General features: G+C 39.5%; 1 protein-coding gene across 25 annotated transcripts in view; it reads right to left on the reverse strand.

Annotated features, from left to right (window-relative positions):
• Positions 1-373: 373 nt before the first annotated feature.
• The window catches only part of USP54 (ubiquitin specific peptidase 54), a 93,282-nt gene continuing 65,900 nt past the window's right edge, over positions 374-27,755 (reverse strand). For 18 of the 25 annotated variants that reach the window (XM_086901036.1, XM_086901050.1, XM_023929438.2 and 15 more), the window contains 15 exons: positions 26,944-27,093; positions 25,497-25,665; positions 24,113-24,283; positions 20,035-20,166; positions 19,347-19,727; positions 18,079-18,313; positions 17,192-17,331; positions 16,008-16,181; positions 12,924-13,043; positions 11,583-11,775; positions 7,880-9,327; positions 5,447-5,565; positions 4,194-4,334; positions 2,517-2,703; positions 374-1,802 (listed from right to left, as the gene is read on the reverse strand). In XM_086901036.1, coding sequence (XP_086757162.1) covers positions 1,144-1,802; positions 2,517-2,703; positions 4,194-4,334; positions 5,447-5,565; positions 7,880-9,327; positions 11,583-11,775; positions 12,924-13,043; positions 16,008-16,181; positions 17,192-17,331; positions 18,079-18,313; positions 19,347-19,727; positions 20,035-20,166; positions 24,113-24,283; positions 25,497-25,665; positions 26,944-27,093 — 4,419 coding nt within the window. In that variant the 3' untranslated portion in view covers positions 374-1,143. The remainder of the gene's footprint in view (positions 1,803-2,516; positions 2,704-4,193; positions 4,335-5,446; positions 5,566-7,879; positions 9,328-11,582; positions 11,776-12,923; positions 13,044-16,007; positions 16,182-17,191; positions 17,332-18,078; positions 18,314-19,346; positions 19,728-20,034; positions 20,167-24,112; positions 24,284-25,496; positions 25,666-26,943; positions 27,094-27,755) is intronic. The other 7 variants (XM_086901048.1, XM_086901052.1, XM_086901046.1 and 4 more) reach the window with 2 other exon arrangements.

A 27,755-nucleotide genomic window follows, 5' to 3' on the forward strand; every position in this document is an offset into this window, starting at 1 on the left:
CAAGTGTGTTTAAAATAACATATCGCACCACACCGATAATTTCTAATGATTTTTCTGTATACCTGCATACACCACCATCCTGCATAGATGTAGTCATTTCCCTTAAAACAAGTCAGTCTCAAAATACTTTTCAAAGGACACTTATTTTCCATTATGAAGAGAAATTTAAGTGCTGGATAGTAATGAAACACATCAAGTCCTGAGTCAAAATTAGGCATGTCCTCCCAATCTAAGTCTTAATATAATGAACTTTGTTAACGAACTAGAATAAACAACTTACTTATGTTTGTTCACGTGTAAGAAAATTAATCAGAAGTTTCCAGCCAACTGAAGAGTAAAGCTAAACAGAAAAGAAAGCTCAAACACAGACAGCTAAATAGAACTATTTTCATAGATTTATTTGAAAAATACTTACAAAAGCAAGTATGCTTGACACTAAAATAGTTAAACTTATTCTGTGTTTACATTGGTGTAGTTAAGCGTGCAGCATTAACAGTCTTTTCTGTTTGAAGCATTGTTAGTTTCCTTTAAAGAAGTGGAGAAAATTGGGGTTTACTGATGAACAATGTCTCCCTGTCACTTCCTCTGCAGCTACTACAGCTGTGATCTCTGTATGAGATCTCAAAACACTGAAAACTGTGCTTGCTTTACTAACTGCCACCTGTCCAGTGCAGTTTACTGGAACCTGGAAGGTGGGTCAGTTTTTTTCCCCTAGGAAGGAACAGGAGAGATGGAGGAGAAGAAAACAAAAGGATTGGTTTCTTTTTGTGAAGAAATTACCAAAGCTACATTTCATGAAAAAGAGTCCTTAAAAATGTCCTTTTGTTAGTTGCCATCTTCCTTCAAAACGTGCACATGCTTCTGAACTTACCCGTAAGCCAATTACCATTCCTATAGCACTTGTTTGCTAGGAGAGGCCAGGACTAGAATACTTAAGATTCCCCATCCAGACAGCAGTTCAGTAGTGTCAGAAACAAAATACAGTGCAATTAGTTTCCACATACTGTATAGCTACATTTTAAGACAAAACTGGCACAGATACTGATTGGAAGAGTTTCCTGTCTCCATGCAATCCACACTCTGGCAACAACCATAGTCCACAGAGTGGTGTACTGGGAGTGGGCACATGGAGTGGATGGGATCTCACCAGCCATTATTTTGCATGGTGCCAGTAGCTGCTGCTGCTCGAGCCAGCATATTTCTGTGTGCCTCAGAAGCAGAAGAAACAGTCCCATCTATCGCATGCATTGGCAGCATTCGCCTTCTGCCAGGCTGAGGGGTGTAGCTGTTCTCTCGCCAGTCTTCTTCTGGAGGCATGTCAACTCTCCTTGGACCCGGGGCCTTAACGCAAGAGGGGGGCACAGGACAACCTTGAGAAGCACCGGGATCCCAAGAAGGCTCACGTGGTATTCTTAAAGTGCTGGAGTCTGTGCTGGCCGGTAGTCTGCAACCAATGGTGTGAGATTCATGCATGGAATGTTGTGAAGGCTGCTGGAGGAAGCCTTCCTGTAAACTCTTGCCTGGCTGGCCAGCATGTTTCCCCCAGAGCATTGTTCGCTTATCTGGTAATGTGGCTGTTTGCCCGGCGGCATAACTTGTGTTCAGCAAACGGCCAGAGACACTTGATGTTCCGCCTCCTAAATGCAAATTAACAAGAGGCTTTTGTCCCTGGGAGAGGGTGCCTTTGGGTACACAAGGGAGACTCCCACAGCTCAGTGCCACACCTGGGTAGTCTTCACCTTGGAAAGCTTCACCCCTGTCAGGCATAACCAGAAGTTTCTGGATGATGTTCTTCTGATCTCCTGAAATAAATTTTTTAAAGAAGTTTCCTTAGTTACAATTTTTTTATTTCATCCTCTCTGAACTATCAGCTGTGGCCAGCAGGTGACAGAAGAACAATGAAATCACTAGTATATCCACTTATTGGCTGACATGCAATTCTGAATAAAACCTAGCTGTACCTTTTCCAGCATTCATTTTCCTCACTGCATTTCCTCTCCTTATCCTACGGCAGCTGCTGTCACAGATTTCTTTACTAGCCCCTTGTTTCATCACAGAGGAGCCCAACAAAGTATTCCAAGGCTGGTAGAACAAACTGGTTTTGATGCTGTCACAGGAAAATAATTCTCATGCAGGAAGTAGTTATTTCTACTGGCATATGTGTGATTTGTGGGAATTAGTAACCTGTGGAAGTACTCTAATACATGGCAACAAGGTGGTGGGTCTTACTGCTACTTTTACATTAAAGAAAATAACTGACAAAAATATAGATAAGATTTTATATAAAGCCATCATAATGTTTCCATAAAGGTTATTGGCTTTGGTTATGCACATTTAGCACAGAATCACAGAAAAATTCTGAAGGGCAGAGAAGAAGAAACATGATTTGTCCTTCCAGATTTCTGGAGGAATTCAGGCAGATGGTGAAACTCCATTATGAGAGACAAGAAATGAGAAGCTGTACTTCAGCAATATTTCTGATCACGAAGAAGGATGAAAAGTCCTGTGATTATTACCTGACAGTTTACGTGCCTTGCCCACCATGCTGGGCATCAGTACATCATGGGGTGGGTGCTGCACCTGGTTTGGGTTGTGCTGGGGATCAAAGGGAAATACAGGAGGATCATGGGGGAAAGGAAGGGAAGTGGAGCTGGAAGAACGGTGGCTGGTGTCCACTGGCATTTTCCTCGTATTTGGTGCTTCCTTTTATAAAATGAGAAAGGAGAAGAACAGAACATAAAATGATGAGTAAACACAGAGTTGGGTTGAAACAAGCAAAGGTGGTGTTGATCCAGGGAAGTAAGGGATGAGTCACTGGAACAAAAACATGCATCTGTATGTGAAAGAGACAGACAAATAAAAATTGCATCAATCCAGTAAGGCTCTTACTGAAGTGGTGGGCTACTTAGGATCATTAGACTGGAATTACACCAAAAAAAAAAAGCCAAAACAAACACAAACCACTCCTGGAGGTTTGGCTGACAAACTGAATACACAAAACAATGTCAGGCCAGTCAGCATTGGAAATGGTATGCTACGCAATCCATGAAAGAGTATTGTTAATTCTTCCTTTCTATTTTCTAGCAGCCTTTACTGAAACTCTGATTCCAGACTCTGAACAGATTTACCTGTCACAGCTGAAGTATTTACCTGTGATGTACCATTTCCCTCTGTTAGAAGATACCTACCCCAAAAAGCAGGGATGGCTGAATGGCACAACAACAAACCATCACAGACTTGAGCAGAGTGCCTTACTTGAAGAGCAGTAAGACACAATCATCCTATTGGCTGCTTGTGTTGTGGGGATATAGCCTCAGCAGAGAGAGCATGTCTTGGACAGCTAGAGGTTTTTAATTGCTTCTGCCAGCACTTCCAGGTATGTCAGAGCCCTTACCTAAAGTACACTGAGGAGCAAACTCTTCAAAGTTGACATACACTTAGTTTAGAGTAGAGAGGTGTAATTGGACCAACCTGTCTATAAATAACTGATTTTGGAACTGAGACTTTTCTACACCCATTACACATTGGTTTCAAACAAAAGCTTAAGTTGAGTTTGCAAAAAATTCAGTCGAAGGCAAAACTCGACATTATATCTAGCAATGTTGCTAAACATTGTTACTGTTACAGTTTTTCTGACACTTTTAAATCTAAGACTACTTAACAGAGAGGACAAAGGAAAGATCAATCCCCTTACTTTTAGTTATTTTCTCTATGTAACTGTCTGCACCAAGTCTTGAATTGCTTCCCCTTCAATGTTTACTTTTACTCTCTAAAAATGCTACTTGGTTAATAAACTTACAAGAGAGCAGAACCTTTCATATTGGTACTGGTGGGGTTTTTTTAAATTATAGGTGTATGAGAAGTTTTCTTGAAAACAGTTTAAGTCAACTAAAAAAAAATGTTTATGCTGGTTGTTTCTGCATACAGCCAGCATTCAGCAAGTAATTTTAGTTGACATACCTACCAGCTGCAGCAGCCACTACTCTGCAATGACACCTGAAGAAGATGGCTTTGCTACTTATATAAAAGTTCATTCTTCTTCCAAAGACAGAAGAAAAAATACAGGCTTTTAACATGGCTTATTATTGAGTTGCCTGCTGTCTTGTTTGATAACTACTAAATGCAGACAGAGAAAACAGCAACCTTACAAACAGATGATAGCTCTTTGGAAAGCTGCACATCATTCTACTTACAAAACTGTGAGAAGAGACCAAGGTCTCTTCTCTGTTTGAGATAACTGTCCCACTGAGACTGCGAGCAATGCGACGGAAATTCTCTGCACTGTATATTTCCTCCTCTTCTGGTTCCCTGCTATGTTCTCTGGTATATGTGACCTGCAGACAATATCACACATTTCAGACAAGGCTTTTCATATTATCATAATATCAATTTTGTATAATTATAGGCAACACATGAATAGAAATATAATGAAGCATACTTCAATGATATTTAATGACATTTTCTTCCTGAAATACGTCAATCAGGTACTACTTTGAAAACTTAAAATAAATGGGTCTGTTTGGATCTGCTGATTAAAAATATTATTCCTTATAGTATTTCTTCCCTTAGTAAATATACACAGATTGATTTGTCTAAATGAGATATGTTAATTTATAAGTATCTAAAGCCATGACAAAATATCTTTAGTGGGATGAGTCTACCTATAGGACTGACTGCTGCAACAGGCATCACTGCCCCTGGAGAGATAATCATGGCTGCACTCATCAGTCATCTTACAATAAAGTATTACACTCTTCTCATAACAACAACAACAAAAAAACTAGGATTATTTGATGAATGCTGGAAGCTTGTTAATCTTATGCTAGCAAAGGAAATGTTTACTCCATCTTTCTTTTGTTTTATAAAGGAACAGATTTTGAGCTCCTTTTAACAAGTATAGAAATATTGCAGGAAATGTCATTTCCCCCTGAAAATACTTTCATGTCTTCATATACAGGCATTGATATGTAACTGGCAGTTATTTAAACAGTTTCTTCCCAGTAAAAAAATGAGAAAGAATCTTCTCCCACTCTGAGGTGACTAACTACCAACTGTAGCAAATACCATATTATCGCCCACTTTAAAAATACATAGTGACACAGTGAAAAAAAAAGAGCCTGTGCACCTGCAAGTGATAAAATTAAGAAGCAGTTATCATCACTTGTGATGCAAGGGAATTCATGTCACTAAGTTCAGAGTCTAGATCTTAATGTTTTCAGGCTTGTGTTCCTCCAAACCAGCATTTAGATCACTTGACTGCATGTAGCATGAGTCACTTGTATTTTAGCTAGCTAATCCTGAGCTAGACTGCACTTAAAATTCTAACATTAGTATCAGTGACCCCAGTATCTTTTTCATAATGTACTTCAATTATCCCTCTGTAAATTCTTTCTTGCACAGGGTGAGCCCTTCCCCCTTTAGTACATCTTAAGTACCAAAATGTCACCTTGGAGACAGAAGAAACAGTGGACCCACACAGACTGCGCTCGATCTCCGCTGTTGGGGTTTTCGACAGACCCATGCCAGCTGTAGCAGGCAGCTTCCTCACACTCAGGTTCACAGAGACTGGGAAGGAAAACACTGATTAAATTCAACACCTGATTGCATGTTATGACACATTTCTGACTACTTTAGGTCTGACTCTAGCAAAGACAGAGGGACTATACACACAGAACAATAAGTCACAGATCCCTGGAACATGAATACATCAGCTAACACCCAACATTTTGAGGGGAGACGGTCTATCAGGATACTATGCTACTTCCCTGCTGGTTCAGGGGAGCAGTTAATTGAACTATTTAAGATTTAAACGATTTAACTGCACACCAACACTTGTCTGATACCGGAGCAAGATTGTTTAGAGGGCCCAAAAAGCTAGAAAATCAGCTACCAGAAGGAAGTTACTTGGGATAAACAAGTCAGCCTCAGGTTCCCCACACATTCACCTACTCCTTCCCATTCAATGCTACAGTTTCTCAGCCATTTGTTGTCCTGGTTAAACAGTTATAGGTGTTATTTTTTAACTAGGATTGCTACAATTACTTCAGGGCAATCCCCATTAACCAGTTACAATCCTGAACTTTCTCATGGAATAGACAGATCGATGGCCTAATTAAACCGGCCACAGGGAGTTCCTCTGTAAAGGAAGAAAGGTGATATGATGATAACAACACCTCTTCTGCATTGAGGTGGCTGCATTTGGAGAGCAAGTCTTGGCTTCAGCTGTGTTTAAAACCCCTCTAATGAAACAGAGACATTTTCACGATGATTATGAATGCAAAGGTCTGACAAAACCAGTTGATATGGGTCAAAGTTTCAACAGTATTTGAAAATGAATAGGTAATCCAAGTTAAAAGAACGAACGAGCAGTCCTAGACCAAACTCAGGTGATTTTCACCCAGTTCATCACAATAGATGCACTGGTTCAAACTTTTCAGTTTTATACAGAATTCGCAGAACTCGGGAGGAAACAACTGAGAGTTATAGAAAACCAGAAGATCTCAAATACAAACTTCACTTAAGAAGAATATCCGTATCTCATGTCATATATGTGATGGGAAAATAGGTGAGAAAAGTCAGCATAAGAAACGGGTCATTTGATGACAGAACTCTGAAACTCCAGCTACCACTAAAGCAACTGGGCTTTATGCTGGTAGATTTCCAGAAAGAATTTTCAAAATCAGTCAGCTAAGTAGGAACACATAAGACCTTCTGATTCAAGCCCATGCAAGACATTATCTGCAAAGTTGTGAAGTCAGATCCTGCCTAATTCTGAAAGTAAACCAAAAGGACAACAAATGGTAAATGGCCACATTTCGATGTCAACTGGGCTGTGAGTGGACCGCAAGACACAAGAGTTCCAGAGAAAACTCAAGCTGTTTAACAAAAACCTGTTCAAGACTTAACTACCATACTTGCTCTGGTCACAGCCAGGTCTGACACTGTCAGGAATGATTGAGGCTCCACCTCCATGGGTGCAGGACAGGGAAAAATTTTTCTTGTGTATGTACTGCAATATACATCATATGTGTACAGCTATATCTGTGTCACTTTGGTACCCATCGAATTTCAGGCTGCCTTGTATTTAACCAGAAAATTCATAGCTTTAATGCTATGACACAGGTTATAAAGAAATTTGCTTCGCTTGTGAAGCAGAGAAAAAAGGTTGCCTTATCTCAGGCAGGAGATTAGATCAACTTAAGCGGAACTGGACTGCTGTCATCAGACTCTAACTGAACGTCTCCAGCAAGAGCTGGATGTCCCCATTGATGGAATCTATTCATTTTCTCTCAGCACCAACTAATCCACAAAGTCTCATGGCTCCTCATGTACCCACAAGTGCTGCTTTCACAAGTAATTTTCCAGAACTTAGGCAGCCTTTAGCAAAACATAGGTTCAATTCTCAGATCTTGATAAACTTGTAAAAGTTATTTCCCTTAACCAGATACAGATCAAATTCTCAACTACAATACAATCAGTTAAAATTCACCAATGTGGAGAACATTAACATCAGGCATAGCAATAGTTTCATAAATTCCAGAAGGAATGTAGGACTTTCAAACAGCAAAATTCATTAGCCTGACATAAGCAGCTAGCTCCCTTCAAGTCAGCTTCCCTGACTTGAGAACAGGATCAATTATTTCTGTTACTCTTAACAGATGTTTGCCATGATCAACAGTTACTCTGCAGCCACCCCAGGCAGTGCTATCACACTGCTTTTTCTAGTTAGCTGGAATGTTTTCAGAGTCTACAACCTGAATTTTTCTGCATCTGTGCACAAATTAATACCCATTTAACTAAATTGACTGGAAAATGCATCTTCACCTACACTGGAGTACACAGGTGGGTCAACCAAGAAATACAACTGCATCATTCTTACCTGATTGATCAAATGGATACCTAGCACTGTCCTGTCTTCCCAAGAAAGGCCTAGTGGCCTGAGATGCCTGCAGACTAGTCTGATAGAGGGATTCCAGTTCTGAGAGCTCCTGTTCTGTGTCTTGATTCCACTGTGGATGCAGGTGTACTGGGATCCTGCTCAAGTCATCTCCAACTGCTCTCTGATCAGAAAGGAGTGGACTCCTCCCAGGTACAGGAAGCCATTCAGTATTCTTATTAGCCTTCTGAGAACTGTAATACCTAGTAACATTATTCACCCAACGGTCCACAGGCATAGAGGCAACCATGCTACTAGCAGCTCCATCATCCACCTCTTTTATTCCTCCATCATGACAGTGCCTTTCCACGTAGGATACAGGGTCTGCTATATTCTGTCCACCTCTTCTACACAGTTCTTCACTGCGAGAACAAAAACTCATAGAAGCAACATGTTGGGCACTAAAACCCTTCAAAGAAACTACCCCATCCCTAATATCCACAGTTGAGTGTAATTTTTCAGAAGACTGGTTTTTGTTTTCTTGGTTTTGATGGATTAGATGTCTGTAACCAGAAGATGAGTGGTTGATGAAAGATTTTTGTGTTAACTTTGGAGACTTCTCATCCTGACACACTGCAGTAATCCAGTCTTTTTCACGAGTACCTTTTCTCTGGGAGACTGCATGCATTTTCTGAAACTGCTCTGCCAAGGAGCGAACATGTCCCTTTGTACTAAAAGCCTCAGATTTACAACCGTCTGCTGAGCCATATTCACCCTGTGAGGGTAGTAAAATCTCCTGGCTGTTTGCTCTGTAGTACTTATTTTTCTGAAAAGGATCCGAGGAACACTGCTGTGTAGGGGATGAAGTTGCAGGGGTCATTGTATGATAGGCCCCTAAGTGATCAATGCTGGGCCGCACTGGAGAGCTTGCAAGTTTGGAACAAGGACTTTGCTGGCTGTCCTTTTCAGCTGCTTGTGGTGGATGTGGACAGGGGAACAGTGTAGGCAAAGACCCAGAGTTTACTGTGTTAGCCTTGGATTGATACTGAAGTGTGAGAACAGGCATTACGTTATGAACCTCTTCTAACTTGCTGCTACTGCAGCAATCCCTATAGTCTTTCAGCCCTGTGGCTGTCGTGTCAGAAAATTCCCCACTCTTGTGGGCATCATTCTCAGTTCTTGCAGACCTCTCTGCCAACCCTTGCCTATAGGGAAAAGAGGGAACTTGGTCATGAAAATCAGCAGAAGCAGACTGGAAGTTTGGAGAGATCCTGTTGGATGGATTGCTTTCAGAAGGGGGCAAGGAGGAAGACTCTGGATATAATGATGAGTGCAATTCATGGCAGGAAGCAGGTGGGTGGAAGAAAGAACTGGACCCAAATTCCACTTCTTTGTTGGGTTCCAGTGGTACCTCCTGGCTCAGCAGTACTTGGAGCGGGCCAGTCTGTTCACTAAAACACACAGAAGAGTAAATGATTAGCAGTAGTCATTGCTTATGTTTATTCCTAGGGTACAGACCTTGCACTAGGTGACATACAACTCAACACACTTTGCTCACTGTATTCTGATGAAGACTTTGCATTCATTCAATAGACACATTCATGTTAGTCCTTTGCATCTAACTTTGTTTTCCTACTCTAACAATCTAACTGAATCCATTTCATATTTTTAAGAGTATTTTGCTACAATTAGAAAAAAATACTATATGAAGTATTCTCGTACAGCACCAGAGGCATTTCAACCAGTACACTGAGTATGTGAGTAGGGATAACTGTAAGAAGAGTAAGAACAGCATTTATATAAAATAAAATAAATTAAAATAACTGTTTTCAACAGTAACATCTTGCGTATCTTTTAAAATACTTTGGACATGTGTGTGATGTGAACATGAACTGACAGTATTTCCGTAAGGTCCCCTGTCTCAAATCAACTTCATGAAGAATGACTTGACAAATGGAAGAACATGTTGAAATTTTTCTCATGTCATCTTCATATTCTCATTTTTTGAGATATTTATCCAAAACGTTAAATAAAGTTCAGGCTAAATACATAATTATTATTCTGCAGTAATTTGTATCCCAAAGCATACTTCTAGAAAATAATGTTCATTCCTTTAAGTATCAATGCAAGACAGTAATATTCTTGAGTCATACATGTCCCTGGCATTTTTCTGCATTTAGCTAGCATTTTAATATACAGACAGAACTAACAGTACTAAGTCCACCGCCTATGAGAAAATGACAGGCTACATCAGCTCCAGCAGAAAACTTAAAGCAACTGTAAAATCACTGCTTTGTTTCCTCCTTGAGATGCATGGAATGAAAGTTATCATGAAGACCTAGTTACTGTGTGTAGCAATAGAATATTATTTGTGAGGAATCGCAAACTTTGTACTGTCTACAATGTTATTTAAATCAAAGCTGGAGTACAGAACTCTGGCTATGAATAGGGTTTCTTTTTCTTTGACTGAAATACTAACATTTGGTTGGATATAACTTTTTGCAAAAGTAACACTTTTCAGAGAGCAGCAGTGAGTGAGTTTAGCATTAGCAAAACTAGTTAAGAAAGTGCCTTTCGTTTTCTTAGAATCTGCCAAAATGCCTAATTTGAGCTCTGCATTTCTCCTGTACGAGAGAATATAATGGACCCCTGATTGACAACAAGATCAGCTTTCATTACATGTAATTCAGGTACTGCAGGGAAAAGAAAAGAATGTTATGAACTACAGTCTGGCAGATGTGCAAATTAACTGGGTTTGTATATAGCTGTACCCAGCATTTTACATAAAGGAACAGCAAATGGATTCTCATCTGAGATTTTATCTATGCTTCTGGTAATATAACATGTAAGAAAGGGGAGAGGGGAAAAAAATAACAGTTCAAGAAATAGTCTATAGGGATGGTCTAGCGCTAGGAGGGAATGGCATGGGAAGAAAGAAGGATTAAGCTGCATGCTAAAGAGGGTAGGAAGAAAGGATCAGTTATAGCAGAGAGTTAATTATGCTGTAGTTAAAGTCAGTATGGAAGAAAGAATCATGAAAAGACACTGAGGAGGGCTGGTAAGCCAGGCTACAGGATGCTGGGAAGCACAGAAAGAAAATGAAGAACGATGGAGTAGTCAAGGTGACAGGATTAGGATCTGGATTCAAGAGTTGTACCAGTGCACCACTAGAGAAGTGGAGTAGAAAGAAAAGATCAGTCTACTTGACCTTTTTCAAACTACAGAACACTAAACACACTGGCTGATATTACCAACATAAAAGCAAATACAGCAAAAATTTGACTGCAGTGGAGTCTTTTACTGACTGAGTCCTGAAACTGGTCCTGGTTATAAACAGTCACATTTCATCCTAACGTATCCCCACTTTTTTTAGCCAGATTATTGTCTATTGTATTTTTTCCCTTGGTGCATGAGACATCAATGCTGCCAGGCACTGACTGCTACAATTCTCTGTCACAGATCACATTTTGAACACATGCACATTGGACTATTCTAGAAAGACTGGGAGAAAGGGTGGTGGGGAGGGGGAAAAATGGGGTAGTTGACTGTTTTATAATAGGATTTGACCTATAGAAGAAAGGAATAGGAGTAACACAGTAGGACTTGGACTATCCGGGCAATATATACATAGTTTGCTATTTCTTTCCGGACTGCACTGCTCACAGATGCAGCCCAGGTCCGTGCCTAGGCGTGGTACTCGCACTACCTTGTAGACTGGGCCATGGTGCCGCCCTGGGGTGGGTGGCAGGCTGGCGGAGGCAGCGGCTGCGGTGGCTGTTGGTGCTGCATGCGATCCTGGAGGCTCCGGGCTTTTCGGATACTGATTTGCAGCTTCTTATCGACTAGGGCTCTGCTGTGAGTGCTAGCGCTGGCATCATGCATGGCAAGTCTTAGTTTAGCTAAAATGCAAAAGAAAACATAGCAGAAAACAAACAGAAAAAACGAATAAAATTGAAAAAAAAAAAAAATAAAAGAAAAAAGATGCAGCAGGAACAAAAAACATGGACCATGCAAATGCTGCCACAAAAGAACTCACAAGGATGCTATTGTTTCCATTAATGCACATTCAGCTTAGCCAGGTGTACAAACACATTAATTGAAACTAAACCAAAATAAAAAAAAAACAATATCCTTGTTTTAGCCCAATTTCTCATCTCTTCACACAGGCTCTTTCCAGTCCTACTACAATGATGCTTCATTCTGTCATGTACTCCTCTACTGTATCCTCCATATGTGGGACTCCCTTCGTGTGCAGGAATACCCAGCTGGGATTTGAGATTCCTTGCTGGAATGAAAGCTAATAGAGCTGTCCCCACAGCTGTATGCTGCACCCGTTATTCTGCAGTCCGTAAAAGCCAGTTTCTAAATGCAACAGCACAGGAGCTACTCACCCTGTCTGCAGCCATTCTACACAGACAGAGGGGAGCATGGGGTGAGACAGCCAGCCAGTCATAATGGAGAAACACCAAAAATAAAATGAAATCACGCAGCACACATTCTCAAAGGTCACAATGCATTTAAGCACTTCAATGTCCTAATGCTCTTTTCTTCATGGAAGTTAAAGTACAGCATAGTTCACTTCTGCTAATCCAGAAGACTCAAGAGTGGGCTACCATTTTCTTCCTATGCTACACCCTCCATGAAAAACAGGGGAGCTTAATGGCCTTTGCAATTTGGCCTGACAACGGCGAAAAATTGTAAGGACTGAGTGGCAAGGGGAACCACCAACCAGGTGCTTGCTGAAACACACCAGTTAGCACCAAAAAGGGCACATCAGCACCCCAGTGCTGCTAGTACCTTATACTGGAGAGAACAACAAAATGAATGCAAACATGAAAAAAAAGATATGAAGAGGAATAGGACTAAAACCCCCAAATGGTAATGCTTATAAAAATGAAAAATTCTTTCTTTCTATCTGCATGTTCCTAAAGAGCAGCTGGACCCCCACACTACTACCTGACCACTTACTGTGATGTAGTGTTTCAGACTCTATTTTAGATTAGTAAACAGTCAAAGCGCAGTAGCTCAGGCGGTTAAGGTTACTTACATATAGCTTCATTACAGAGAGCCAAAGCTGCAGCACAATCCCCCTTCTGCTCCTGATTCAGCGACTCTTCAAAGATTGAGTCTGCCTCCTGCATCGACTTCTCAAAGCCTTCACTCCTCCCTGCAAATGGGCAGCACCCTTCATTTTGGTTTCATTCATTGCAGAACCCTCACTTACCCTCATCCCATTTTGATCACAAATCCTTCCACACGCGGATTCTTGCAGAGGCTGCGCATATCCCAGACTGTACCACCTAACCTTCCCTAAGCAGAAGTACATCTTGAGCACCCTGATATGCTTGACATGCAAACAATAAAACAACGTGAAAGGATTTTTTCCCTCAAGTTTTCTTTAGTTGAGAGAGTTGTACTGGCTTATTCTACTATTTTCAACACTTCACATCAGTATAAAAGATGGTACAGACATAGAACAGAGTCAATTCAAATGACTTCTGTCAGGAAGGAAATTAAATTAAATTTAGAACCAAATCTAAACCAATATGTATCAGTGAAAGAAACAGAGCAGATTAGGGTTTTTTCATTGTATGTTAAGTTTTCTGACAAAATCCATCCATCTCTTCTTCATCAGAATGGAAACAAACTGAAACAACTAACACATCTGGGGAAGAAAACTCAGAGTTGAGCATGAACATAAATGCCGTCATGAAATACTTCTACAAACAAATCTAGTGCATACACTTAACTGCTGTAACATACAGAATATAAAAACCCAACAGTCTTGCAACTTGAAAAACAAGGTGGTGGAAGCTGAGAAGAAAGGGACAACTGTCAAGAATTCCTTTTGCAACGATTTAGGAAACAGTGCTGGAGAAGAGAAGGATAAATCATTTTGGACACAATAAAGAAACTGCATCCTGGCATCATAACATCCATTTCTGAGAGGAAGAAATGCCCAAGCTATTTTGTGTCACCTATTAGGCATTACACAAATTATATACTAAAATGCAAATATTCAAATGAGGCAGGGAAAACAGAAAATAAAACTTGACTTTTACTCTGTTAAGGGGTGGGTCTTTTTAATGCAACATCTCTGTCATTGTGGAAGAGAATATGAGTACCTTTATCAGCCTACAATTACATTCTCTCAATCTGCATGACACATGCTGTCGCCTGACCTGCTCCCCAACACCGTTGTGCACAGATGTAAATAGAAACTCTTTTACCATAAACCCCAAAGAACTTCCATTAAAAGCTATTACTGGAGAGAGAAGTGAGACTTGTTAGAGCAGTAACTTAATCAAGCAGCACATTCAGTTTCAAAATCAAAGCAACTGAGGCTTGTAATCAAGGGCAGAATACTAAAGTTAGTTTTCTTTGCATGAATTTAGCAGTTTACTTGAGGGGAAAATGAGTCACAAATGTTCTGGAGTTCTGCATACAAGCAAGCCTTCCAGGTAGTCCAGCAGTCTGTTAAGCTATTAAATCTCTTACTGGGGTGGGGAAAGACTTAAAAAGAATAAAAGACTTTCCTAGATCTCAGGTCAATGCATCTGAACTCCACAAACATTGCACTAAATTCTTTTTTGATTAAGTATTAGTCTAGCTTACTTTCTTTTTAACAAAGAAAAGCTAAGCAATCTTTACTTCCATCAACTAATAGAATAGATCAAAAAGTATTGTAAAGTATTGGAGAATATGCTATTTTCTTTCATGCAGGAGAAGCAGAGAAGACAACATGCTCAGCAACAGATGTTTACTTTTCCATTTTTAAATCACTGGCATTTATGTTACAAAAGTAAACACTATACTAATAGAAAAATATATCCATCCACTCTGGTATATCAGAATTTTTCACCTGGTTACCAGAAGGCCATAGTAGAACTGTAAAGGATAACTGATGGTCAGAAAAAATTAAACAAACATTCCCAGTCAGACATTCTCATGGAGATCATATTGTTCAGCTGCCATTGGCACAGTATCATTCTGCCTGCTGAGCAGTTGGCATGGCTATAGGTTGCACAGTACAGTTGGGATTGCATCCAGAACTGGCACTGCTGTGGGCTGTCCCTCTCCTTGAGCAGCAAACCAGCAACCTCAACTCTTTTCTACATCAGGTTGGAGGCTGCAGCACAGGGATGCCAGGAGGCCTGGCAACACAGGATACCACAGTAGGATCACCCTGATCATACATATGTTTGTTGGACCAGAGCCCAGGTGTTCACCCTTCTTGGCTCTGCTCACCCTCCAACAATCCCTAGTTAACGTGTTCCACCAGGTTTCAAGGGTCACTCTTGACTGGGTCAGTGCACTTTATCCCACCTTTCTCCTGAATCCTCTTACTGGTTGATGGAGATTCAGGGCTAAAACAAAGGTATTACATGTGAATCCTGTCATGTTCCCTCTGCTCCAGCTGCATCCTTCCAATTAAACCTGTTTTGCTGCCATCTTCTGCCAGAAAGATGAGGAGTCACGGAAGACAATCAAACTTAGTATTTGGTTTTTAATTTTTTTTTTTTTTTAATTCTTTTTCCCTAGAAAAGATAAGAAACCTAAACCCAGCTCGTATTTTCAATTAGATCCAGCCAAAGTTATCCTCACACCTGTGCTGTGGGTGCACAGCCAGGCAGGGAGAAAGATTGGAAAGCACAAGGGCCGGAACAAGCAGAATTGCTTAGGGCTGCAGAGGTACTAAAATCAAGCAGAAACAGAACCATGGGTTATATGAACCACCTCTGCTGCAGGTGGAGCTGAGGTGCCTGAAAGGTACAAACAGCCCTGCTCATTCCAAGATGCTGGTTAAAGGCTTACAGCTAAATTTAGGTATCAATACTATTAACAGTGTATATCACTGAAAAAAAATGGAAAAAGGGAGATATATTAAAAATATCTCTACATTACTTCACTTTCTCATTTAAGAAGAAATTTGGTCAAAATATGAAACAGGTTTTTAACTTTCTAAAGGTTTGAAATGGACAGTATTTCACTACTTGAAGGTGAAAACTGTGATGGGAGGTGGATGTGGTGAGAGACACACATAAGCAATTAAAAAAGGAAATGACTTTCCAAGGTTAACAAAAAACTTCAGCACTACCATCTTACAAAATATACTGCATTCAAAGGTTACCCTGATTCTGCAGTTCATCTAGATCCATGAACCTGCTGGGACGGGGATTAAAGCCCATTGCTGCCTCCATTTCCTTTTCTCTTTTTCTGCGCAGTTCTTGCTCATGTGCTCTCCTTGCCACCTCTTCTTGTAATTCATCCAGCTCACTCTTTAAAGGAACAAAGATGTCTCCACCTTCAAAACAAACAAACCAACCAACCGTTTTTGGCAGCTACATCTCTTAAAGCATCCCTTAAAAGACAAGGACATATTATTGGAGAAGAAAATTAACATTAGATAATAACAGTCTGAGACCACAGAATTGTAGAACATAAATTTTGTTTTGTTAAATTTTACTTATAAAAGCCCACCCACTACCGTAGTGCTTCAAGCTCCCCTGCAGCACAGCCCATGGATTCACTGATTCATGAAAAAAGCATATAGAACAGAGAGAATTCACTGGCAGAAACAACCCTAAGCTGATGATGAAATCTTGAGGCTTCTTACTGTGTTTCTAACTTGTAAATAATGCTATGTCAAATTAGCCAGATCACTAGCTTGTGGAAGTTAAATGGATTCCAAGAGAGATTTTTTCATCTAACTGCATAAAGTGGATGAAAATGGGAGGACAATAAAGCACCTCAATATTCTACACAACAGAAATCCATCAGTTCTCATTCTCAGTTCAACTATTACTGATACTCAGAAAATGTCTCCCCTGCTGCCTTTCCCTTCCCTCTCTGGAATGGAGTATTTGCCTAGAATGATATAAAAGCAGAAAAGCTTAGCCTCAGCCCCAACACTTTGTGAAAAAACATTCACCATTTTGACTGTTTGAATTTTGTACAGAATTGCAAGCTTGTTTTCAGGACTCTACTAAGTTATGAGTTATGTTGGGAAGGTATTTTTGACTGATGGCAGAATATTGAGTTATAAGAAAGAACAGGAAAAATAGCTTTATTTTATCAGATAAGTCAATACACAAAAGACATGCCAGAGCAAGATGATCAAAGGAATATTCCAACAAAGGTTTTTTGCAATCCCCTTTGGTAAATCTTATAATTATGTCTCATAAAACTGTTTTGTTCCTCAAAGTTACTTTTCCCTTTCCTTATAATTTTCCTGTGAACATAAACATCCAGAAAGTAAAGAACAACTCCGATACAATTTACCTTGCACAACCACCCCTACAAAGTGTATCTTACCATTTCCCATGGTGTGTGGGCTGTTTGTCCAGCTCCCAATTGATGAAGCCGACTCCACTTCCAAAATGCTGCTACTGTGAGACTTTGGGATGTTACGCCAAGCGGGAACAAATCCACCTGCTCGCTTCATATGAACATCCCTCCAATAAGAGAGTAATTATAGTTTACCATTTAATCTCTCCAGAAGAAATTTTATCTATTTTTTTTTGTATTCACACAAACATACACTTGCATTTTAATTTAAGTTTAAAAGAAGTCTACCATAAGAAAATCTTGGGAGAAACAGGGGAAGAGGAAGTTGATAAGGAGGACAGTAATTCTATTCTCCTCCATAAGATTATGCAATTCATATTAAAACTGTGGTCCAGGAGTTGTTCAGAACAGATTCTTATGTATTCTGGCCATGAACAGTGCCAGTTTGTGGTTACCTGAAGCTTCCTAAGTCAAGGAAAAAAATACATTGTGCTATTTTTATATACAAATATTACAAGTATGTCTGAAAACAAAGATTTCTATACAAGGTTATTGATTTCTCATTTTGTACATGTGGCTATGAATCAATGGTTTAACTGAAACAAAAAAGATTATGACCTACTCCAAGTACAAGCCTTTAAATCACAGACTAAGGGTACAACTATTTCAGATGCATCACTTTAGACCATATTTCTCATGTATTCAAGCCCTGTTTTTTTCTCCTCTCACTAGCAGTAAGTTATCAATATACTGAGAAGAATAGTTTCCCATTTCCCTACTATTTCTCCCCTGTCCCAGTAAAGCTGTGTGTAAAACTAGGCCCCATGTTTTGCAAAATATTCTACATCATTATGTAACTACAAAAAGAAATCAAGTCTTCAATCATTCCTAACATGAATTTTGTTGAAATCTACCTGTGGGTGCTTGAGCTTTCAGACAAGGGCATGTCCAGACTAACTGGGCTGTTGCTGTTGCGCTCGCTGCTTTCGTAGCCAGACTCCATCCTCTGTATTAGATGAGGATGTTGATCCACCATATGGTGCTGGGTGCCCCGGCCCAGCACACCACGCTTGTATCTGACATTTGACTGGCTTGACCTTGTTTCATGAACACTGTGTTCCTTCACCTCATTCTCAGGAAGTTCTTTACCTGTCAAGATAAACAATATAGCTTGGTAGAAGACCTAAGCTTCAATACCAACAAAACATCCATATACATTAGCTTCTCAACTATGTTTAAATCAGAAGCACCATTCTTAATTTTGTGTAAAACCTGAAATATTAAGCAAGAAAAATGCAATACTTTTACAGCTTTCCTAGCAATTTTAAGCAAAAACCTGTTCACAAATTTATCTTTGAATCTTTCCCCTTCAGTATTAACCTACCATACTCCCCCTGAGGTAACAGTTAAGTCTGGAATAAAAATCTTTTCTTCCCCACAATAATTTTTATTTGTACAAGATAATGTTACAGTATATCCAATTGCATTTCCAATACTCTGTCAATTCTCTTTCAGATGCTCTCATATTTTACATTGTTTATTTTGCCATTTATGATTTGTTGTGGCTTGTACAGAGGACAGGAAAACTTGGATTTTTTTAATTCTCCCTTATACATTTCACTGTCTTTCCACTTAATTCTTGTTTGCTTCTCTTTCTTCTCGGGAGGTGTGTTCTCTTCCCCTTCAAGTTCCCTTTACATATTCCATTATGCTTCCCAATTCTTTTCAATTGTCAAAACCAGCGAAGTCTCCATGTGCAAGCTTCATAGCTGTAAAATCCTCCCAAATAAATCATCACTGGCTTCCAGCCTTTTTTCCTCACAAGAACTCTACACTGATATACAAGGTACTTTCTGCACCATATTCTGAGCCATCAAGTGAAAATACCATGATAAGCCAGAGGAAAAACCAGAGTAATACAAAAGCTCACTCCAAAGGATGAACTTTGGACACTTAGTAACATAGCTTGTGTCCATTTAAGCAGGGTAGATGGTACTGTTCCCCTTAATTTTTCCTCAGACAGGAAATGTAGCACACAGAAATCAACCAGAATTACCATACATGCAATATGAATACCCACACTGGATATAGTCTTCACAAAAATGACTCACCACTGACTGGAATTCCACATTCAAAATTTCATTTCCCACGCATTGTGAAATAAATCTTCTCAAACTCTTACCTGCTTCTTCAGAGAAAGGGCTAAGCTGAGTGTAGCCACAATGTTTTCTCTTGTCTTTACTGAAGATGCTGTCTATATTCAGAGCCTCTCTTTTGGGTCTCCACGTTGGCCGGTACCTGCTAGACGAACTGGATTTAGACTCACTACTGGTACTCTCCACTTCCCAGTCTCGAGCGTGTGCAGACAGGCTTTTTGATGGTCGTGTTTCTGCCTGACCCACACTATTCCCTCCGCGAGGCGAATTCTGGATGGTTTGGGAAATCTGCTGTGGTCTGCTGTGGATCATATTGCTCACTGTCTCTTTAAATTCCTTCAGCCTGCTGGTGCTGCTGGATGGTTTGGGGGCAGTTCTGGGGGCTTGTTTCTCCTTCAAGGTTTCTCCTGCAGTTTGTGGAGACAGCAAAAGCCACAAAAATAACTTCAATTAAACTAGCTGCCCTACTTGCAACATCTTCATGCAGACTTTGAAAAGTGCAATCCAGAACAACAAAATTATAACAAATAAACCAACAGTCCCCAAACAAACAAAGAAACATCTAACCAAAACAGAACTAAACATCAAAAAGCAAAGACAGGACCAAATAAAGACAAAGATGGAAGAAACAATGAGGGAAATGTACGTACACACTGCGAAGATTAAAAACATTCAGAAAGATACTGATATTTAAAGTAAAGTAACATCTCTTGCCTTCACTATGGTATCCTGATGACTGAGCCTCATCTCCTTTCCGCCTAGACCGGCTAGAACTCCTCTTGCGGTCTGCCAGCGAGCCCTTCTTTGAAACATGCCTCTGATTGCACTCACTGTCAGTCAGGTGTCCTGGAAGCAGGAAGAACACAGCAGAGATGACAAGAGCCTTCAGATCAAGTATTCACTGTGCTAGGAGCAGCAGGACTCTCGCTCCTTAGGAATTGCAGACACTCCAACACTAACTGGCAAGTTTAGGTAAGTTTTTGGTTCTGTCTTGGAGAGGATGTTCCATTTTTAAGGTCATAAAAGAACAATACAGCCCCTCCAATAACTCTGGTTAATGACAGCTTATCCATGGGCCAAGGAAAAAAATGACTCTGCTTTGTTTTCTAATAGTCTAAGGACACCATTTTCTTGCTGTCAGTTTTAATGATCATGAACATGAAACTCCTGAGAACAGCTTGCCAGACATTACTCTGTTGAATAAAGGCTCAAACACATGAACAAGTTACCATCTGATAATAAATAACTGCACATCATCAGCTACTCTGCACTAACTATTCATCTGCACTCTTTGCCTGTAGCAAACACTAAGTAATCTGAGTTAGCCTAGTCTACAGTGAAGAAGCCTCACTTGGCTCTCGAGGGCCAAGCTAGCTAATTCACATCTGCCACAAGCGAAGAGCACACGCACAAACCATGAACATAGATCAGCTGACACACAACATTCCCTTACTACAGCTTATGCGTCTGAGTGCCAGTATTTTCTCTTGAACACAATTTACTCCCTATTTCCTCACATCAAACAGGAATTAAGACTATTTGACACCACACATTTTCTGTATTGTCTTTGCTCAATTGTATGGTTCTCACACAGCCACAGTCCTAAACCTGCAAGCACAAACACACGCATGGCTTTACTCACGTGAGTAGTCCCAAGCAGAGATGCAGGATAAGAAGGGAATTTATGATAAGCTACAAAGACTTTTTTCTAGCCTTTATATCACAAACTTTTACCTCACATAAGATGATAGGAATGGAAAATTCCTAATAGCAAATAGTGGTCTAACAGCTCCCAGACTACATAGCTGGCCCGCCTGAGCCTTCTCGTTGCTCTAGAGATTAGCATAAAAATCAACAACATTAAAAGCAGATTTTACATATAAAACTGTACCTTCAGCAGTTACAAAACTAATTCACTGCAACTACAGTTGCTACAAAGATATTACAATAAATGAGTAGGAAGGAATCCAAACAATAAAAAGCAAGCTACAAAAGGCTCCCTTTTCATTCACAAAGCAAAGAATGATTTTGTGGCCAAATTTTTTAGAAACAAACAGACTACATAAAAGAAAAAAAAAATTAAGGAAGCAAAAGAGAAATGTTGGTAATGAAGATAAAAGATGTGCAGTATTTTGGTGACTGGACACAAGTCTGTGCTTTGATGGATTTTTTTTCCCCTTCACAGCATGGACTGCCACGTATCTTTTTTGGAACTCCAAGAACAGTATTATCCTTGTAGCACATCCCCTCAAGACAGAAGAGACTTATGTTTCCCTTCAGCATGCACAACTTCCCTAGTTAAACATTCCAACCTGATAGAGATTGCTTGGTTAGCATCCTTAACTACCATAAGAGAAAATATTTGACAGTATTTTAGTGCTATTAACACTAGCTGAGGGTTTGCATTGAATAAACATCAGCTCAGTCCTTTAGAATGCGGGCTGCTAACTTTGCATTAATATTTTCTCCCCCTTTCAAAGACAGAAAATATTGTCCCATTGTCTTTAAACAATAGCTACGGAGGAGATGTCAAGAATCAGAAGTCCACAGGACACAGGACTTGTTGTCTTTACTTGGACACTCTGAAACAAAGACTAAATCCAACATAATGCATGAATATAGGAATTAAAATCCCAAGAATATTAGCTAACACTTAACATTTACTTTTAAAAATTCACTACAATAACAAGCCAGGACTTGTGAGTGCCTAATGATATGCTTAAAAGGTGACTCTTGATGAATGCATCACTTAAATACCTCATCCTCCAGACCTGGGATGGCTTCACAAGCAAACAGCAATATTCAAAGGAAAAGTTTGGTTTTGTAGGAGTTTGTGTGTCTAAGAGCATGTTAGAGAAGAAAATGAAATCAAATGGGTTAAGACAGAACACCCTCTACTCCCTCCCCCTGAAATCTCAGTTGAATAGGGCAGCCAGAATACGCACATTTTTCTCAGCAGCACAGGTGGGTAGGAGCAAAGAGGGCTTTTGCAGCCACTCTTCTGCCCCCATTCTGAAGTACCCAGGAGCCTGAGGTCATACAACCCAATGGTGGTCCTTCCCCGGAGGATGATGTGGGATAGGATCCATAACTTTCTGGGCTGGAGTAGTGGGTAAATGGCCATTAAATGAAGAATCCTGCTCTTGCCCAGAACGATTCAGTTGACAGGTCAGTGTGGATGGCTTCTTTATAGCCCCACCGATCACCATTTGATGACAGAACAGTTGTATTAGTTGGCAGACTGACTTTTTTTGGAAAGGTAGTGGGTAGGTAAAAAAATAGGGGAAATGCCCAGACAAGTGGCTAGCTAAGGGGACAGACTGACCATAACTAGGGCTGAATCAGGGAAGATAAGGACAACTGAATTTAGGTGGAGAACTGGGCTAAGCTGAAGGGAATAACACAGGATAGAATCAATAGGAGAAGAAAGAAAAAGAAAAGGATAAAGTCACTAAAAATGACAGAACAAAAGGTTACATGCTGAACTTCATGCTTTAATGTTTGCGACCATCCCCCTTACTCTCCTTTTCTGCCAACTTCTGCATGGCAAGTTTTGCAGGCAGGAACCTAATCCAATAAACTCTGTGCCATTTTTGCAGACTATTTAAATAGTATACCACTAGCTCTTTCAATTTTGTCTTGTTTGTACTCTGAAGACAAACGTACGTTTTGTTTCTGCATCACTCAATTTCTGCTCCAACTTTCTCACACTCTAAGTAAGACTGTGACTGGTCCCTACAGCTTTAAGTATTTGCTGAAACACTGGAAGGACTGTTGGGCTGTCTTAACCTGTGTATTACAGTTACTTGGACCTCTGATGAAAAATGAAAGAATAGTAAAAAAAAATCAACTTGAAGCATTTTTTTCAGATTTTGATGTACCATAGATTGTTACAAATGAACCAGTTATGATACAAAAGAGGAACAATTTTACAAATAAAAGGAAAAAAAGCAGTCTGACAGCTTTGACAGTGGTGCAACCTAACAGCTGCCGATTCTACTCTTAGGTCTTCTTAGAAAATCTATTTATGGCACAATAAAGTAACTTTTCAAACAGAAATAGCAGATCCTTTCTGATGCTACAGAAGTCTGACCTTAACTTTTGCACTACATTTTTAGAAGTGATGTCAGAAGTGACTGTATGCAGAAACAGACTCACTGTGGACACTGTCCATGAATAATTGAGGAGATGAAGTCTTTAGACTTCCAGTTAACCTCTTTTCAACTAAAGAGTGTTCAGGCAGACTGTTCAGCTGCCCAAAGGAACACACATACAGACTGTCTTCTCACTGGATATTCCACCTTAACTTGCTTCCATGGCACAGGCAAGTAACTGTCTTATGCTTCTCACTGGTGCATAAATACTACCCACACTCACTTGCACAGAAAGTCCTTAGTTTCCAAGTATGAGGGACCCTGGTGATGAAAACGCCTTTTTGGGATAGCTGCAACTCCTGAAATTGAGTAAGTAGCATACACAACACTTACCAAACCCTACAACAGGACTGTGCAGACTCAGCTCACAGAATTATATAACAGAGCAGGCAGTATTGTGGATAACAGAAAAACAAATTGGTAAATGCTTGTCTGGCCAGACACAGGTCTACAGAAGCCAAGACTTTTCAATCTGTTTTTGTTGGTGAATGACAACAGTTCATTACAAATCAAAAATCCAATATATTAAATCCTGTTCACTATTCTGTTAAAGATTGTGTGTATATATAGACTGGAATCCACTGCAGTCATCTTATCTAATGACAATGATCATACACAGATGTAATGGTATCTGCTACCTGTGTCTCTGCTGCTTTGTGAAGCTGCATCATTCTCCACATTGTAGATGACTGTCCCCTGAGAGTCAGAGGAGAAGTGACTGACCACAGACTCATGGTGTGCCTGTTTATAAGCATAGCTGTCTGTAGAGGAATCTGTCCGGGTATCACTCGAGATGGAAGGTTCTCTCCCTAGGTAAGAAAGAAATGTCAAGGAAGCAATGTCAAATTTCAATCTTTTTCAGCTATTATAAAAGTCAAGAAAGGCTAAGACAAGAGATCAGGGACAACTATACAGATGTTAACAGAAAAACTGAATACCAAAGATACCCACTCAGATTCAAGAACACCAGAAATTATGGGAAAAGTCTGCTCCTTTGGAAGTAGGGAGACAGTGTCATTCCTTCTGAAAATTTGTTTCTTTCTTCCTCTTTGGCAAGTCCAAGTTTATCAAATCTTTTTAACATACAAAATTAAACTACATGTGGACCGAAAGTACACATTAGTACATACTAAAATTTTTGTTCATTTTCAACAATATGAAACATTTCATTGGGGAAATTAAAAAAAAAAATTAAGTATGAAATATTAATATGGGTAACAAGAACATCGTGTTATAATAATTAACAGGTTTCATCTATTACAAATCAAAAGCTTATCTGGTATAAACTTTGTACTGAATTACTTTGATCTAAAACAAAGTAACCTGCTCTTTCTCAAGAAGCCAGCATCGATCCCCTACTGAAAAGTATGAAGCATCATGATTCAGTTTCAGTAGAGTAATACTTGAACTCATTAGAGGAGGTGAAAAGGGCAATCTCCTCCCTGCACTTTCAGTAAGTGAAACAGTTTGAAGACTGTTGGCTATTTTACATATGTGATTTATATGTGTATGTATATATATAACTCCTTACACAGGATATTAGTTTCATACTCATTTCTCAGTGGAGAAATTAAAGAAGAAAAAAATATAATAGAGAAGGAAGTAATTCTTATGTTTAACTGCAAACACTGACTTTGAGGGCACTTTGCATTTTTGGTGAGAACAAGTCTTGCAGTAAATGTTCTATTTAAGGATGGTTTAGATCTTTCGAAGTCAGAAACTTCAGTTATTGAAGTCATCAGTTAGTGTTCCTCTCTACATCCACACCACACCAGGTCCTTCACTTCCCCTATCTCCCAATTTCTTTCTCCAAACTTTTTTGGAAAAGATTGCTATCCAAGCAATCAACAATCTTAGACTGAGGTTCACAGATGAAATACTGAAAATCCTCTTCAGAATTCTTGATCAGCTTTAGCAAACAACAAGGACCCCTGCTGACAATAATACACTCCAAAGAAGGAAAACATTTCACATGCTGCACTTACGCATGAAGGTACAAGGCACAGCACCCACATTGCTTACCTGAATCTTCACTGTCATAGCAAGTCCTGCTATATTGCTGTAAATCCACCTGAGGTGGCAAATCTTGCGTTGACACTGGGGTTCCTCTTGGATCTGCATAGAGCAGCAGCAAAGGCTGATAGTGACCCTTAATGCACTTTGTCACAACATCTTTCCATTTTGGACCAATCTGAATTGACAACCGGAAAAAAAACCGAAAAAAAAAATCAAGTAAGGTTTTCTGTCATAATTTTCTAGAATAAGTTCTCTTTCCACCGCCCCCCCATCACAATTCTTTCAGAGTTTGATTTTCCACTGACAAGCTCTACAGCCAGCACTGACCTGGACTCAGCAAGAAAGCTCTGGAACCAACCTAATTAAAATCCAGGTATTTATCATCCTATAGCTAAATTGATTACAATTCCTGCTAAAAATACAGCTACAAAAATAATCATCCCCTTTCAGATATTTTTCCATAAAAAATTTTTCATCCTCTGAGATGTTCTCACTTTGTATCAACCAAAAAAGCAGAAGAATTTGTTAATGAATAAAATTAACAATAAAAGATACCAGGACAGTATATTCAAGTCAAAGCTAAAACACTTCAAGTGTGTGAATCCTTCTGCTGTGACAGAACCTCTGCAAGCACTGATAGGCCAGGCAATTAATTCACATAGTAACAGTAATCTCACAAATCTTCCCCATGAACTAATACAGGTTTCACCTGATACACTGAACATCTACTCCAACAAATTTGCTCCATATGTGAGTATTCTACTAAAGCAATGCAGTACCAAAATCTGCCAAATTTTCCTGCTAAGAAGTATCACTGAACAAATGAATTAAGAGTTTTTACCCCACTTAAGACTGTGTTTGGCATGACTACAGGAGAAAATTTTCCACTCTTATCTTTGTGATTCCATGACTAGAAGGAAAAAAGGAGAGTGGTATGAAATAATGCCAAACAATCTAATGGGTTATAATGTCATGCCAAGATCTCAGCACTGGTGTCTTTAATGTCAAGGACCTCATGCTTGGTGAAAAGGTTATAAAAAGCACTAACAGAAGAGCGGAAAATCTGTTGTTGGCAGCAAGCTCTAGGGAAGACTGGCATGTAGACACTCAAGCAGAGTTCAACAAGAGGCACTAAATAGCTATACTGCTTGTCAGCAAGGGAAAGAGAGGGGTGTTAGCTGTATGCACAAGCAAACTGTACGTTTTCCAACAGCATAAAAACAAGACTGGAAGCCAAAAGAACAGAACTAAAGAATAGGGCTTTTGAGATTTCTGGTATGTTTTTTTTTTTGAAAATACTTCACTTTGCTGAGAAAAAAGGAGTAAAAAATTTGTGGATCCTGAGTGGAAAACCAGCAAAAAACCTCTCAAAGTCTGTAGAAAACATACGGATTTACACACAAGCAGCTATCAAATTTCCAACAGAGTATTTTCCTGAACATTTTTTTCTCACCTCTTTGACATGAGCATCATCAAAGTACATCCACTTGCGAATTTTAGTTTGGAAGAAGAAGGTTGAATAGTGTTTTCCATAGTAACAGATCATTCCCACCAAATACAACTCTGAGTGTTTTGCTCTGTCATCAGTTACTCTGAAGAAGAGCTTCAAGAAAGGATGTAAGAGAAACGGAAGGAGAAATTAATAAAGTGCTCAGAAGTTTACATACTGCGTCATGTTCAAAGACCTAAAAGTATTATAGAGAGGTGTCTGGCTTTTACTTCAAAACACAGCCAAAAAAAACCAATAAATAAGTAATCATGCAATATTTAAGCAAACCCAGAGACACAGACCAGAAATGGATTCTAACTCACCAGATGCTCATAAATTGAGCTGGACATGGAGTATGTGCCTACTTGAAGGAAGACATTTACATCAATGATAAAATACCTGTTACATAATTTGAATGTCGTTCTATTTCAACAATTTGTATTCTGTGTCATGCTTGCTGATTATATCAAATACTGTTTAACAGATGCATTCCTTTTTGCAGAAACAAAGTGGTCTGGCCAGTGAACAGCTGGCATTTATTCTGACCTTAGCAAGGGCTATCCAGAATTTAGCATGGACCAGTTTATGATGGTAACACAAAAAAATCAACTGCAGATATCAGTAGGTCAAAAGAATTCAGGACACAGAAAAAGTTTTCTATTTAATTTAATTTTTTTAATTTAAAATGCACAAAGTCTCATGTTTAATGCATTACTGCTTTACTACACAAAGACCGCACTCTTTCATAACCACATTTCCATCGGCTCACACTGATT

This window comes from Cyanistes caeruleus, chromosome 8 (genome assembly GCF_971803275.1).
Source record: "Cyanistes caeruleus chromosome 8, bCyaCae1.hap1.1, whole genome shotgun sequence".
In the NCBI taxonomy this organism is placed as follows: domain Eukaryota; kingdom Metazoa; phylum Chordata; class Aves; order Passeriformes; family Paridae; genus Cyanistes; species Cyanistes caeruleus.